Below are 15,200 nucleotides of genomic sequence, written 5' to 3' on the forward strand. Positions count from 1 at the left end.
CAGCAAAGGGCTGCAGAGTATATAGGTGGACTAAGCATCTTGTCCAGTGGCAGAGGGAATGGGAAAGTAGGAGCCTTCCCGGCAGGGCAGCAAGGAAAGGAGGGAGGCTGAGGTCAGAATTGGACTGGGGACACCCTGTTTACCCCCCTTCCCCAATTTAGGGTTGCAAATGCAAACTCCAGGTTGGGAAATTCATGGAGATTTGGAGGTAGATCCAAACAGCAGCCCTGTGGAATGGGGCTGAGATGTAAATACCTGCAACCTGCTTTGCTGATGCTCAATGAGAACTCTTCCTTGGCCCTCTCAAACCCTGCCTTCCACTGGATTTACCTAGCACTAAGCTGAATAGCACATTCTCTGTGGATCAATCTAGATGAACTTGAGTGCTGTGACAAAAAAAATATCTTAATTTTCAAATCTGTCAGCAGTTAAGAATGAAGTACATTGACATGGCAGGTATCTAGGCAAATTTATCAAATGTGTATGCAAATACAACTTATGAAAAGGTATCACCAATTTTATCATTTACTCACTTCTATTTATCATTTGAATTCAGTCCAGTGGTACCTTAGAGACCAACAAGGTTTTCAGAGTGAAAGCTTTCAAGAGTCAGAGCTCCCTTCTTCACTCTGAAAATCTTATTGGTGCTTTCCATTATTCCCTATGGGCAATCACTGTCTCCATTATTCCCTACGGGCAAGCGTGCTTTCCATTATTCCGTAGCGGCAAGTGTGCTTTCCATTATTCCCTATGGGAAATCGCTGTCCACATTATTCCCTGTGGGCAAGCATGCTTTCCATTATTCTTTATGGACAATTGCTGTTCCCATTATTCCCTGTGGGCAAGCGCGCTTTTCTTTATTCCCTATGGTCAATCATTGTCCCCATTATTTTTACTGAACTGGGCTTTAGTGCTCCCCGAAGCTCCTCTGTCACCAACGCAACAGGGGGAGCACAGGAGTCCATTCATGAGTCCACCCCCTGCTATTGCCAGGTCCCCCAGGGTCCAAACAAGGGGACAGGAGGTGTCCTTGGGCCAGTCATACACAATCAGCCAAATGTTACCTCACAGGGTTGTTTTGAGGTTAAAATGGAGGAGAAAAAACAATTTAACTGCTTTGTGTCCCCATTGGGGAAAAGGTGGGGTATAAGCAAAAAAACCCAAATTGGCAGGCTTCCAGCAGTAATGAGTTCACCTGTTGTTAACTAGGACTGTTCCACAGGTTAGCATGGAAGTGCCTGTATATGTGTGTATAAAGGAGAGATTACTTGTATGCAGCACACGAAAAAACAAATAGATGCAAGAAAAATTAATAGATGCAGAGGAGTTAGCCGTGTTAGTCTGTAGTAGCAAAATCAAAGAGAGTCCAGTAGCACCTTTAAGACTAACCAACTTTATTGTAGCATAAGCTTTCGAGAATCACAGTTTTCTTTGTCAGATGCATCTGACGAAGAGAACGGAAGAAAAATTAATGAGGGCACGGGAAGATGAATGAGAAAGTCCATTTTAAAATGAACTTTAACGTGTTCAGTTTTGGCTCTGTTTTTGGGTTGCTTTACCTCAAAATGCATAAATTAGAACTCAAAAATGATGCCTGGGATTGACAGAGGAAATCACTCCATCAAGCCCTGTGTCAAAGCTTTCCAAGTGTATTTGACGAGCCACTAACAGAAAGTCAGTGTTGGACTCCGTATCCCTTGATCTGAGGCAGCATAGTAATTCTTAACTACTGGAATTCTGAATAAAATCTTATCTACTCCATGGCGCAGAGTGGTAAGCTGCAGTACTGCAGCCCAAGCTCTGCTCACGACCTGAGTTCGATCCTGGCAGAAGCTGGGTTCAGGTAGCCAGCTCAAGGTTGACTCAGCCTTCCATCCTTCCGAGGACGGTAAAATGAGTACCCAGTTTCCTGGATGTAAAGTGTAGATGACTGGGGAAGGCAATGGCAAACCACCCCATAAAAAGTCTGCCAAGAAAACGTCGTGATGCGACGTCCCCCCATGGGTCAGTAACGACTCAGTGCTTGCACAGGGGACTACCTTTACCTTTTACCTACAATAAAATCATGAATAAGCAATCAGATCCAAGACAGTTCAGAACCCACCAATAGACCAGCATACCAGGATGCCCAGTGCTAAAATAAAAGTCCCAAACCCTTCTAAATTAAACATATTTAAGTAAGGTATTCCTCTCCTAAGCAGAGACAGAGGAAATCGTTTTTGTCTTTAAATAAAGCTTGGGTATGTTTATTAGCTAACAAGTTGGGCTTCTGTCAAAATTTCAAACTAAGTTCTGGTGAACAAGTTTGCATTAACACTTCCATTAACTTTGTTTGTTGATATTTTGAAACAAATACATTCCACAGACAGTTGGTGCTCCCATACATATGTACACGTAACCACACACACACACCCTCTGCCTTTCTTAGGAAAGGAGGGGGGGAGATCTTGTCTCTTGCATAGAGGACTTTGGCAGTCATGGACAGTTTGGAAATTGGAAGTTTGCATGGATGGTTTTCCTGAGATGCAGGGAGATGGGAAACACAAGCAAGCTGTCTTGGAGAGGGCAAGAGAACTGCACTTTAGAGCAGTAATGAGAAGTATATACATTTTCTTCCTTTCCCCACGTAAGGGCTGCCCCTGCTGACACTCACCCTGCAACTCCATTTCAGATCTGTTCTTATAGAAACACTTGGGAATGGCTGTAACTTTAGAAGGGGGTTGAGGTGCAAAACTAGGCAGCTGCAAAGGAGACAGCAAAACAGGAAGGCGAGGAGATGGCAAGTCACTCCGTTTCACTCACACATGGTTTCTCATCAGAGGATGCATCTTGTCCTGAAGAGCTGGCCAGGAAGAGGATAAAGCATCAAGGAGCTCAGCATCAATTGCTGCTTCAACTCAGCATGTCAGGCAGCTGTATGACAACAACAGCTGCTGCATGGGGCACAAACAAGGAACACATGATGTACGAGCTGCTTTCCTGTGCACCAAGAAGCAACCTGGTGTGTGAAAATGGCTGGGGGCACAAGCAAGACAGCCAAGGCAATGATGTACTAGAGTTGGATACAACACCCTTCCCCTTTCCTCCCTGCCAATTCTCAAGCTGCTGCTGCCTGGCTTCAAGCTAAGGCAACTACAAAATCAAGGCGGTAGAAACAAATATGTATACACAATTTAGGTATATATCCAAAATCTTTTTCAATTTTTTAAACTGCAAAGTGCAAATTATAAGTCATGCAATTCTCTATACCCAAGTAATACAATACAGTTATAACAACTATCAATCAAGAACCAAATCATTCAGAGATAAATAAATGACAATATACATATGCCAACTGGTGAAAGAACAAGAGCAATCAAAATTCAGTTCGATGGTTGTTGTGGGTTTTCCGGGCTGTATTGCCGTGGTCTTGGCATTGTAGTTCCTGACGTTTCACCAGCAGCTGTGGCTGGCATCTTCAGAGGTGTAGCACCAAAAGACAGAGATCTCTCAGTGTCAGACAGTGATCTCTCGTGACACTGAGAGATCTCTGTCTTTTGGTGCTACACCTCTGAAGATGCCAGCCACAGCTGCTGGCGAAACGTCAGGAACTACAATGCCAAGACCACGGCAATACAGCCCGGAAAAACCACAACAACCATCATTCTCTGGCCGTGAAAGCCTTCGACAATACATTAAAATTCAGTTCATATTTCATATTTCCATATTTTCATTTTGCAGAGAGACGACCATCCTCCAGATGGAAATGGAGCTATAAAGACTCTTCAAGAACAGCCTTATGGGTCTTTTGCCAGCGTTTCGTACACTAGACTTCCTCACGGGCATAATTTCATAAATGGTCTCTCACAGTATACAAACACATCAACCAGTTGGTGAAATCCGACGGAGCAAGGCTTCAGACAGGGAAGAGGGGGGAGCCAGCCTAGCCAACAGGCACTCCTGGAAAGGACTGGCTGCTGGAACTGGTCACACCACAACGCTTCAAGCAGCAGGCTGCTCTCATCCTTGTCCCAATAGGTGCCAAGCAGTGGAGGAGGTAGCCCCATGTAGATGCAGTACGAGAGCTAGGCAAGGGGTGCCAGGAAGCAAGGGCGGGTCACAGAGGGGACAGATGCTCTGTCTCAAGGGTGTTTTACTGTACAAACTAAAAAGGAAAATCACAGAGCATCACTGCTGGTTTTCTGTCGTTTTTCTCTGTCACTAGTGGGCAGTCCTAGATTTTAGTGGGAGAATGCCCACCACACCCAGACAAATGGCAACCCTATGTATACCTCATTTCTCAATTATCTCTTCCTAGAACTAGAGAGTGCCAGTTACTCCCCTGCTTCTTCTTGATTGCAAGAAATAAAGTTTGTGTGATGGCACTGTTCCATACTTCACTATGTATATCCTTGCAGTAGCCAAACAGAGACAAATATCTCCATTCACAAAGGGTGAAAGTTTGCATTTCCTTTGATTTTGTATCTGATGCATTCTCTCCCGTACTTCATCCAGCGGTGACATCCTAATCAAAGCCAGACAGAAATGGTCATGTACCACACAGGCTTGTACTATAACTGAATCACAGAAAGTTGTTAAATCAACAGGGTCAGCATAGAATTTTAATTACACAGTTAATTCACTGCAATTAAATGTCAATCAGGACCTTCCCTGTGGCTATAGAGCAAAGAAGCTGTGTGATTCCTCTTTGTCCATTTTCCTGTTGAGGATTCATTTCATTAGCTCTTACTTACTGTCATTTGTGAATAAGTCAATTATAAAACAGTATGAGTATTCTCCTTTGGTCAGGAGCCCCATGGCGCAGAGTAGTAAGCTGCAGTACTGCAGCCCAAGCTCTGCTCATGACCTGAGTTCGATCCTGGTGAAAGTTGGGTTCAAATAGCCGGCTCAAGGTTGACTCAGCCTTCCATCCTTCTGAGGTCGGTAAAATGAGTACCCAGTTTCCTGGGGGTAAAGTGTAGATGACTGGGGAAGGCAATGGCAAACCACCCCATAACAAGTCTGCCAAGAAAATGTCGTGATGCGATGTCCCCCCATGGGTCAGTAATGACTCCGTGCTTGCACCTTTACCTTTGGTCAGATAGCATTGTCAGGAAAAAAACCAATCTCTTAGCAAGGAGGTCCTACAGCTACCTCAGAGGTAACTGCTTCCACCAGCCACCTTATATGCCACCTGCAAGTTCAGGGAACACTATATGGATAGGTAAGAAAGAACAGATATGGGAGACACAGGTTCAAAACCCCACTCCGCCATGGAAGCGGAGCCTGACAAGCATCACAGGGCTATTGTAAGGACAAAATGAAGGAGAGGAGAGTGATGTGAGCTGCTTGGGGTTCCCATTGGGAAGAAAAGTGGGAGAGAAATAAAGTAAATAAATAAATAAGTTTCAGCCTAAATATCTTAGTGATGGATTATATCACTTCATTCTCAACACAGAGTGGTTGTGATTTTTTTTTAAAAGTATCAGTTTAATGACATGCTTTCCTTAGTAGCAAACCAACACGCTAGAACTGATCTAAAAAAATAAACTTCAAAACAATGGAGTCATCAGGTGAGGATCATCAGGCAAGACACTGATAGAATCTTCTGCCTTGCCACAGAGCAGGCACAGCATAGTATACTCCTGAAACAAACAAAAGAAAATATATTTACATGTATATAGTATATATATTTACATACTATCTTTGCTGCAACATGCTGTAAACTCTCACAGCATGTTACATGAGTAGTTGATGTGCCTACAGCACTGGCTACATGGTAGGCAAAACTAGCTGCACTAAGCTACTGTGGAAAATCTTTAGCTGCCCTATGAACACTAACAGTGCAATCTTAAGCAGAGCGACTCCAGTCTAAGTCTATCCATTTCAATGGGCTTAGACTGGAGTAATTCTTCTTAGGATTGCACTGTCAGACTTGACAAGGTGTTTAGCTTCACCTTAAACAAGAAGGAAAAGTTAGTCTGCTTAATCTCTCCAAGGTGGGCCTCGTTTCCTATGTACAGTACTGCAGCCAGTTATCTTTCACTCATGCTTGTGGTTGAAAAACAAGAATGAATAGTCTACAGACACAAAGAATGCAGCGGTGGGTGTGGAATACAACACCTCAAGAATCTCAGGTCTCTTAAATAATGACCAAATTTCTAGCCCTTATGACTATAATTAAAAGGTTTTAAGTCTCTGAGAAATGCCTCGACATTGGGATAGCTCACCAACAACAGATCCTCTTTTGAAAACAGAGGTACTCTGTGGCACTCTGATCTTAAACACATTTGTTTAAAATTAAGTGCTCTGATTCCTACAGAAATTATTTCCAGGTATGGATGCCTACAATCACTAATCCTTGACTGGGTGGAGGGTGTATGTTTCTCCAAGATACCTGCCCATCCACTTGATATTCATTACCTGACTCCCCAAACCTGATGAGCAGCAGCATTTAAGGAGCTTCCATTGAGAAACACTGTATTTGAGTCCCCATCAGGTTGTTATTGGGGAAGGAGGAAGCATTCTTTACCTTAAAATTCAAAGTAATGTTTGCTGCATTATTTGGGGAGTTCCCACCTAGAGCACACATCAACTCCCACAATAGCCTAGTTTTACTGCTTTCATGAATGGCAAAGGACAAGTGGGAGATCCTGGTTGTGTGTCTGTTCTCTAATTTATTTTTGCATGTTTTTTCTGTCTGTGCATGTGTGTATGTGACAAGTTACAGGGGGGATCTGCCCAAGGATTGCAGATGCTGAAACACTGGGTGGTGCCCCTTTGCAGATTTTTTGATCCACGTGGGATCATCCATCACTATTTGATATACAATGATGATACAACGATTTAAATAGATAATTATCAAACAGTTGCTACCTGAGCTCACATATTGTCCTTTTTCCTTCTATGTTGTATATATTATATTGTAGGCAATTATTCTGATTTGTAAACCATTTTGAGTACAGTGGCAGAAAGGCATTATATAAATGCAGAGAATAGTCATCTAGAGACATTGCCAATTCCTGGAGAGCTGCCTAATTTCATGAAATTATTCTGCCACTGCTTCCTCTTTTCAATCCAAATTCTACACCATGAAAATCTATACTATGAACAGACTGTGAAATTGTGAAAAGAATTGTCTAAATATTCTTAATGCAACTTTCAGAGTACTCTGGAATTGGCAACATATATAAAAAGCGAAGAACAGATCAGAAAGATTTAACACAGAAATTGTAGGACAGATAGAAGCTCCCCCTCACCCAATCTCCTTCAGTTTCCAAGCCTTCAGTTATGGTACATTTTCTTTACTTTTCTTACAATCATGGTTAGGAACTTGCATGTATGTCAATATACACAGAGATACATGCATACAGAAAAAAAGCAAAGAGCCTAAGAAGCAACAGCCTGTACCATGTATTAGATTCTGCCATGCATAATATGCAGAACATGAACTCTGCTTGTGTTCCCCCTGCCATTTTACATGCATTTAGGACAAACAATATAATCAACCCAAAGAATACAACCCTACAGACCAGTACGATAAAGGCGAAATTACAGCAGCAGCAAATTTATTACCACTTACATGATACAAGAAGTATAAAACATTTATAAGTAGCTATTACTTTACATTATATTACAGAAGCTTCTAGAGGCTATAGCAAGGTTTGTAGAGCACGTAACTGGCACAAAGGATAGTATTTAGTCCCTTTTACATGCTCATCCCTGAGAAAGTGGGGGCAAGTGAACAGCACCAAGAAAGCTAACGTTTGCATCTCAGTAACTGACTGGAACACAATCTGATAATTTCAGGTTACCACCAGGGCAGAGGTATTGGTAGAAAATGGCCTGCATGTTTCTTTACTCTTTTCAACTTGTCACCAGTTTTACTGTGTTAACCACCAGTTAACTGGCACCAGAGAGCCAGTTTGGTGTAGTGGTTAAGAGCACGGGACTCTAATCTGGAGAACCGGGTTTGATTCCTCACTCCTCCACTTGAAGCCAGCTGGGTGACCTTGGGTCAGTCACAGCTTCTAGGAGTTCTCTCAGCCCCATCCACCTCACAAGGTGTTTTGTTGTGGGGATAATAATGACATACTTTGTAAACCGCCCTGAGTGGTATTAAGTCATCCTGAAGGACGGTATATAAATCAAATGTTATTATTATTATTATCACCATACTTCCCAGCTCTCACAGAAATATGCATTGGATTGCTTTCTCCAACCTCCACAAACCAGATCTGGGCAACAACAACTACGAGAAAGTACAGTGCTTGGGGACATAGTATGCAAAATCCGTTATCGAAGCTGGTATAATTTCTATTGCTCTTTTCTGTGTTCATGAACCTTTACAATTCCCATCTCTTTTACAACTACTCTGTGAGGCAGATTAGATTGGGAGTGTTGTCTGCACAAAGGTGCCTAGGCGCTTCAGAGCACCAATGGGAAAACCGAACTAGACTTCCACATACAGATATTTACATTCTAGACACATAGTAGGAAAAACTGGCCAGTCCATCAAGATGTCTGGGAAAAGACAATCTCCTATACAACCCAAAAAGCTCCACCAAGACGTGTTTATAGCCTTCAAAAGTTTGCTTTAGCTTAGTTCTAATGTACACAGAGCAACTGTAGCAAACATTATCCTTCACAGTTTAAAATGATGGACAAATGTAGTATTTTTAACTAGCCTCAAATGTCTTAGAACGTGTGTGACCAATTGGAAGCAATTGATTCTGCTTTCAAAATATAAAAGCCCTCTATCTCCCCCTTTTGTTCAAAAGGAGCAACTAAAGCAACCAGTTTTCCACGCCAATAACAGAATTTAGATAGCAAGGCTGCAACTTTTTTGAAAGTATACTCATTTAGAACTTAGTTCTATGAAAATCAACAGGCCAATTCCAAATCTATTTAGAATCTCATCTTCAGCTTTTGAAAATATCTATTCAGAACTAACAGAGCCACATCAGCTCTGAATGGTCTAAAATAATACTTCAGTTTAGCTAATACAGTGAAGCCAGACTGGCTCTGCATGCAAAATCTCAATATTCACATTCCATTATTACTATTGATTAACAGTTTTTATAATATGTTAAGAAGTAAAGTACTTTCCAGTATTTTATACTTACAAGTACCTCTGAATTATAAAGAACCAAAGTTTGGCAACCAGAACTTGCCAGAAGATCCAGTTGCAGCTCAGATTACGTGTATACCCATTGATATCATGAAAGGGGCCCACTGACTCTAAAAAAAAAGCTCTAATGAAAACTGAATATCCTCTCTCGATATGGACCTCATAGCACTTTAACTATCAAATCAGAGACTATTTTATGAGACTGAGTGTGGCAAATTGGTTAGAGTTTAGGATTAGGATCTGGGAGTCCCAGCTTGAGATCCCCACTCTGCTTGGAAGTTTGCTGGGTGACTTTGGGCCAGTCACATTCTCTCAGCCTAATCTACTCACAGAGTTATTGCAAGGACAAATGAAAGAGATGAGAATGGTGATGCTTTGGATCCCTATTGAGGAGAAATATGGTTGCCAGGTCACCCAGGGTCCAACCTGGGGGACGGGGGGAGGGGTGTCTGGGGAGGTGCTCTTGGGGGATATTTATCATTCATATGCACTCCCGAGCCTTCGTTGTCGTGCCTGGAATGATGCCATTCCCAGCATGACAATGAAGGCTCTGGAGCGCGCCTGTTCCTTGCACCTCTCTCCCCGCCCCTGCCCCCCCACACCAGGTGAGAGATGGCAGGGGGCTGAGGCTGGGAGAGGGGGCCTGGGAACCCTAGGGAGAAAGGAGGAGTATGAATGAAGTAAATAAGACATATATTCACCTTTTGTGCGCTGAATTGTAAGCAGTTTAACAGCTGCCAGCTACAACACATTATACAGAGACCATATTCATATGTTAACTAAAATGTCAGCTCAAATAGGCATACACAGCCTCTAGATTCTTTGAAAGACATGGGAATGTAACAGTACAACAAAAGGAGTATTCAAAAGTTTTTGTACATCACTGATAAAGATTTTTTTTTTAAAAAACCTAGTTTTAGGATAGAAGTGAATGTTTCATGGGGTTTGTACCTGATAATCATCCACTACACTGAAAGAATACTCATGTCTGGCTATCACATGATGACAGTTCTTACATACATCTGAAATGAAAAACAAGAGATTTAGAAAGGCCATCAAATTTGGAAGTTAATAACACTTAATAGTCATAATAATCGTCAAAGAGCAGTGCAAATCAAATTCCTGGTTTCAAAAGTTATTCACAGATTAAAAGATAGTAGCCCAAAGGAAGATGCTTGGGAAATCAGCCATACAAATACATTCTGTGGGATCTTCAATAATCTCTCTTTTCCCCAGAGATGCTCCTACACAACCATTTTCTATTGGTGTTACCATCATCACTCCTCCTCCTTAATCAGTAAAAGAATTTAATCTCCTTACGATCATAAGTGATAATTTCCTCTCCATCCTCTTCCTCTGATGTTCTGTTTGTTATCATTACAAAATCCCTCTTTTTACACTCGATGCAACCCAGATAGTTCAGCAAATAAGACCCATTCTCCAAGCAGATGTTACCCTAAAATAATCAGAAAAGGAAAATATTGTTTATGTAAACAACACTCTTTTCATAGAACAGTGTTGTAAAAGGTGTTAAGCGCATGAGTTCGAATGACTCAGTTTAAATTTCATATCAGCAATGAAAACTTAAATCTTTTTCTTATGCAAGTCACCATCTCTCAGCTACAACCTCTGCCACCTTCCAAGTAATACAGAGCAGATAATACTGGCTTACATAACAGGTCTGTTTTAAAGATTAAGGAAATAATATTTATTTAGGAAATTTATATGCCTCCTTCCCAATTTAGTAATTGTTTAAAGCAGCTATAGTTAATCACACAACAATTGTAAAATAACAAAATCCAAGTTAAAATACTATTTTAAAAAGACTATAAGAATAGCTATCATGTTCATATATAAAATTAGCCTGTCACTGACAACCCCTGATTCTAGTTTCTCTAGTATCACAGAATGATACTACCTGCTAAGGAGCATCAGTGTTCCTGCTGTGAGCAAATCAGTTTATCTAAGGGACACGACTAGAGTTCCCAACCTGCAGGTGGGGCCTGGAGATCTTCCAGAATTACAACTGTCCCCCAGACGCTGATGATCAGTTCCCCTGGACGTGGGTTCTATAGCATCAAGCCCCTCTTTCCAAATCTCGAGGAATTCCTCAACCCAGGGTTGGCAACCCTAGGCACGACACAGAGGGCCTATGAAAGGAAGGGTGTATGCCCTACTGGCAAGAAACGGGGGTTCATCCTAATTCAGCACATTACAGTTTATCTTTCTATTCTCAAGAGGATACACCAACTCCCCACCGCTCTAGTTTTCCATCATTAGTAAGCAATCAAACCGATTTGAAAGAATCAACAGTTTTAAACCAGGGAAGAGCAGTGTGGGGGGTGGGGGTGCTGATTGTTCCGGGACGCCAGGCAGACAAGAACCTGTCAGATCAAGAAGGGGAGGAGGAAGCCAACACTCGCGCTCCTCCGAAGAGTAACTGTTAGACGCGCCGCCCTCCTACCCGAGACGGGTACTTCGTCTTCACGCAGCCACCACACATGTCGCCTCTCCTCCGCCACTAGGAGCCCAGTGACGTCACACTCCCCGCGAGAGGAACAAAGAAAACAAGCGAGATTTCTCCAGCCTTCCTCGGCGCTTACAAAGAAGAAACCGGAACGTCTCGTTTTGCCGCTGCGCTCCGCCCTGGCGGCATTTTTAAACTGTCCGCCGTAGAATCTATGGCTGCGGCGTCCCCTGGGTCTGTGCCTAGACCTGGTGGGCTGAGGCTTTTTGGCGGGCAGGGCCCACTGCCAAGGGGAGGCTGAGGTGCACTGAGAGGACAGTCGTGCAACCCTTTAAAATGGAACATGTCGAACTTGGATGGACGTGAGAGAAACGGAGGAGCCCTGGCTGCAGGCTGCTTGCAGGGGGACAGGGTAAAAGCTGGAACAGGCCGGAACGGGCACTAAAGAAATGCCAGTGCCACAAAAAAGAGGGGGATGTGTTAGAGACACTCCAGAACAATATTTTAGAAATGAAAACTCTCGACTGGCACCCTTCAATTAACCCTTTCCATGCCAAAAAGCTCCCGGAACAGCACAAAACAGCCCGGAACGGGCACTAAAGAAACGCCAGTGCTACAAAAAACAGTGGGATGTGTTAGAGACACTCCAGAACAATATTTTAGAAATGAAAACTCTGGACTGGCACACTCTGGAAAACTCTGGAACAGCACAAAACAGCCCGGAACGGGCACTAAAGAAAGGCCAGTGCCACAAAAAACAGTGGGATGTGTTAGAGACGCTCCAGAACAATATTTTAGAAATGAAAACTCTGGACTGCCCTGCTTTTATTAACCCGTTCCATGCCAAAAAGCTCCCGGAACAGCACAAAACAGCCCGGAACGGGCACTAAAGAAAGGCCAGTGCTACAAAAAACAGTGGGATGTGTTAGAGACACTCCAGAACAATATTTTAGAAGTGTGTGAGGGAGTGTGTGAGGGAATGATTGGCTGCCAGGGATGGGGCTCGGCTGCTGTGGGGGTGCAAATGGATTGGTCCCTGAGGTACTTGGCATCCTGTCCTCTGCTGAGCTGCTTGGGGAGGGCTGGGCACAAGGGGTGGGGGCTTTCCAATGGGTGTCTATGGGCCAAACCACAGTTTTTTGCAGCATAACTTTCCACCACTGTGAGGGGAATTCTCGGGTCCAGAACGGCTTAGGAGCTGACTAACTCGCATCTCACCTCCCAGCCCACCCTCTGGGTGCTGACACAGGGACTTACACCACACTTATGCCTGTGGTGGCCAGGCACTGGCAGGAGGCTGTGGTAGAGTGGCCCCATGGCTGGGCACTGTTCTGTGTGTGGGGGTTACTCCCGTGCCAGTCCGGGTTACGCTGGTGTAACCCATAGTCCGCTCCGAGTGCTTTCTGCCCCCCCTTCAGGATTGAGCTGTAAAGCTTCCAAACCATCCACTTCTGAGATTTATATCCCAACTCTGAAAAGCTCTGACGGCTTTAGATGAGGCCTAAAAACAGAGATCTCTCTTTGAATAACCTGTTACTTAATACAAATAATTTATATGGGTTCTCCTTATCTTAACTCTTCCCATTAAGGCATAAGGGAGACTTCTTTTAGAGTTTAACGTTTATTCTTTATTGGAATAAACTCTAATCTTTTTAATTAAGTGAGATACAAAAATATAAAGATTAAAATGAAATGTATAAGTAATGAACAAGTACATGCAATGAGGATTAACTCTCAAATAAGTCTAAGACTGAAGTGAAATCAGATCTACTATGAAATGCAATGAATTTCAATAAGCACACAGACAAAATATATTTTTCACCTAGATCTACATGAGATTTCCTTCCTCAAAACCCTGTTATTTGAGTTGGCATCTTTTATACTAATTGGCATGTACTGTAAACAGAAACATCTAAAATCTTTCACACATTACAGCAACATAAACTATTGGTTTTAGATTTAGCTGATTCTTCAGATTTTCAATCATGTGACGTTCTATTAAGCCAGAAGTGATGCTGTATTATTGATGAAAGATAAACTTCATAAATATCTAGGAGTTGACACAAAAGTTAAGTGAGCTGATCATGATTAGTCCATTCTAGCAATTAAAGGGTAATTTCTCTACTACTGTCCACTACTTTAAATTGGTTGTCAAAGATAAAAGGAACGTCTGTATGGTTATACAACCTGTTAACAAACTACATTAATAAATGTTCATATATAATTCACTAGAATATATGTGTATAACTAAAGTATATCATGATCTAATCCATGCCAAAAAGCTCCCGGAACAGCACAAAACAGCCCGGAATGGGCACTAAAGAAAGGCCAGTGCTACAAAAAGCAGTGGGATGTGTTAGAGACACTCCAGAACAATATTTTAGAAATGAAAACTCTGGACTGCCCCGCTTTTATTAACCAGTTCCATGCCAAAAAGCTCCCGGAACAGCACAAAACAGCCCGGAACGGGCACTAAAGAAACGCCAGTGCCACAAAAAAGAGGGGGATGTGTTAGAGACACTCCAGAACAATATTTTAGAAATGAAAACTCTGGACTGCCCCGCTTTTATTAACCCGTTCCATGCCAAAAAGCTCCCAGAACGGCACAAAACATTGTTCTGGAGTGTCTCTAACACATCCCACTGTTTTTTGTGGCACTGACCCTTACTGAATCAAGACCAAAAGATCTTTACAAGCATATTTGCCAAAACATTGTCTAAATTTAAATAACCAACTACATTCACCTTGACCAGACAATACACGTAACACTTTAACTATAATTAATTTCTGTGAAGCATACAAAACCCCTGCATTACTTCTGGCCTTTGATATAGAGAAGACATTTGATTAAGTGGAAATACCATATCTAAAACTTTTACTTCAAAAATGGGTTTTGGCGACCGATTCTAAAATGCCATTAATGCTCTTTATCTTTCTCCAAAAGCTACAGTTAGGACTAACAATGTACATTCAATAGATATCCATATAGCAAGGGGAACTAGACAAGGCTGTCCCCTTTCCCCATTTCTGTTTGCCATAACTATAGACAGGGCCAATGCTACCATTAGACCAACTAGGCAGCCGCCATGGGCACAGACCTCAAGAGGGGCATAGTTTTAAACAGATTACTTTCTTGAAAAAAATGCAACTGAGAAAACGTATTGAGCACCCCTTAAAACAGCCCGGAACGGGCACTAAAGAAACGCCAGTGCTACAAAAAACAGTGGGATGTGTTAGAGACACTCCAGAACAATATTCTAGAAATGAAAACTCTGGACTGCCCCGCTTTTATTAACCCGTTCCATGCCAAAAAGCTCCTGGAACAGCACAAAACAGCCCGGAATGGGCACTAAAGAAACGCCAGTGCTACAAAAAAGTGGGATGTGTTAGAGACACTCCAGAACAATATTTTAGAAATGAAAACTCTGGACTGCCCCGCTTTTATTAACCCGTTCCATGCCAAAAAGCTCCTGGAACAGCACAAAACAGCCCGGAACGGGCACTAAAGAAACGCCAGTGCTACAAATAACAGTGGGATGTGTTAGAGACACTCCAGAACAATATTTTAGAAATGAAAACTTTGGACTGCCCCGCTTTTATTAACCCGTTCCATGCCAAAAAGCT

At 42.5% G+C, this 15,200-nt stretch overlaps 1 protein-coding gene across 1 annotated transcript; it reads right to left on the reverse strand.

Annotated features, from left to right (window-relative positions):
- Positions 1 to 3,569: 3,569 nt before the first annotated feature.
- CHURC1 (churchill domain containing 1) lies at positions 3,570 to 11,652 on the reverse strand. The gene is made up of 4 exons (XM_054970860.1): positions 11,574 to 11,652; positions 10,430 to 10,565; positions 10,061 to 10,131; positions 3,570 to 5,624 (listed from the first exon to the last, which is right to left on the reverse strand). Exons 1-4 carry the CDS (start codon positions 11,610 to 11,612, stop codon positions 5,532 to 5,534), a joined length of 339 nt encoding a protein of 112 aa, XP_054826835.1. The 5' UTR covers positions 11,613 to 11,652; the 3' UTR covers positions 3,570 to 5,531.
- Positions 11,653 to 15,200: the final 3,548 nt, after the last annotated feature.

This window comes from Eublepharis macularius, chromosome 2, assembly GCF_028583425.1.
Source record: "Eublepharis macularius isolate TG4126 chromosome 2, MPM_Emac_v1.0, whole genome shotgun sequence".
Taxonomy (NCBI): Eukaryota; Metazoa; Chordata; class Lepidosauria; order Squamata; family Eublepharidae; genus Eublepharis; species Eublepharis macularius.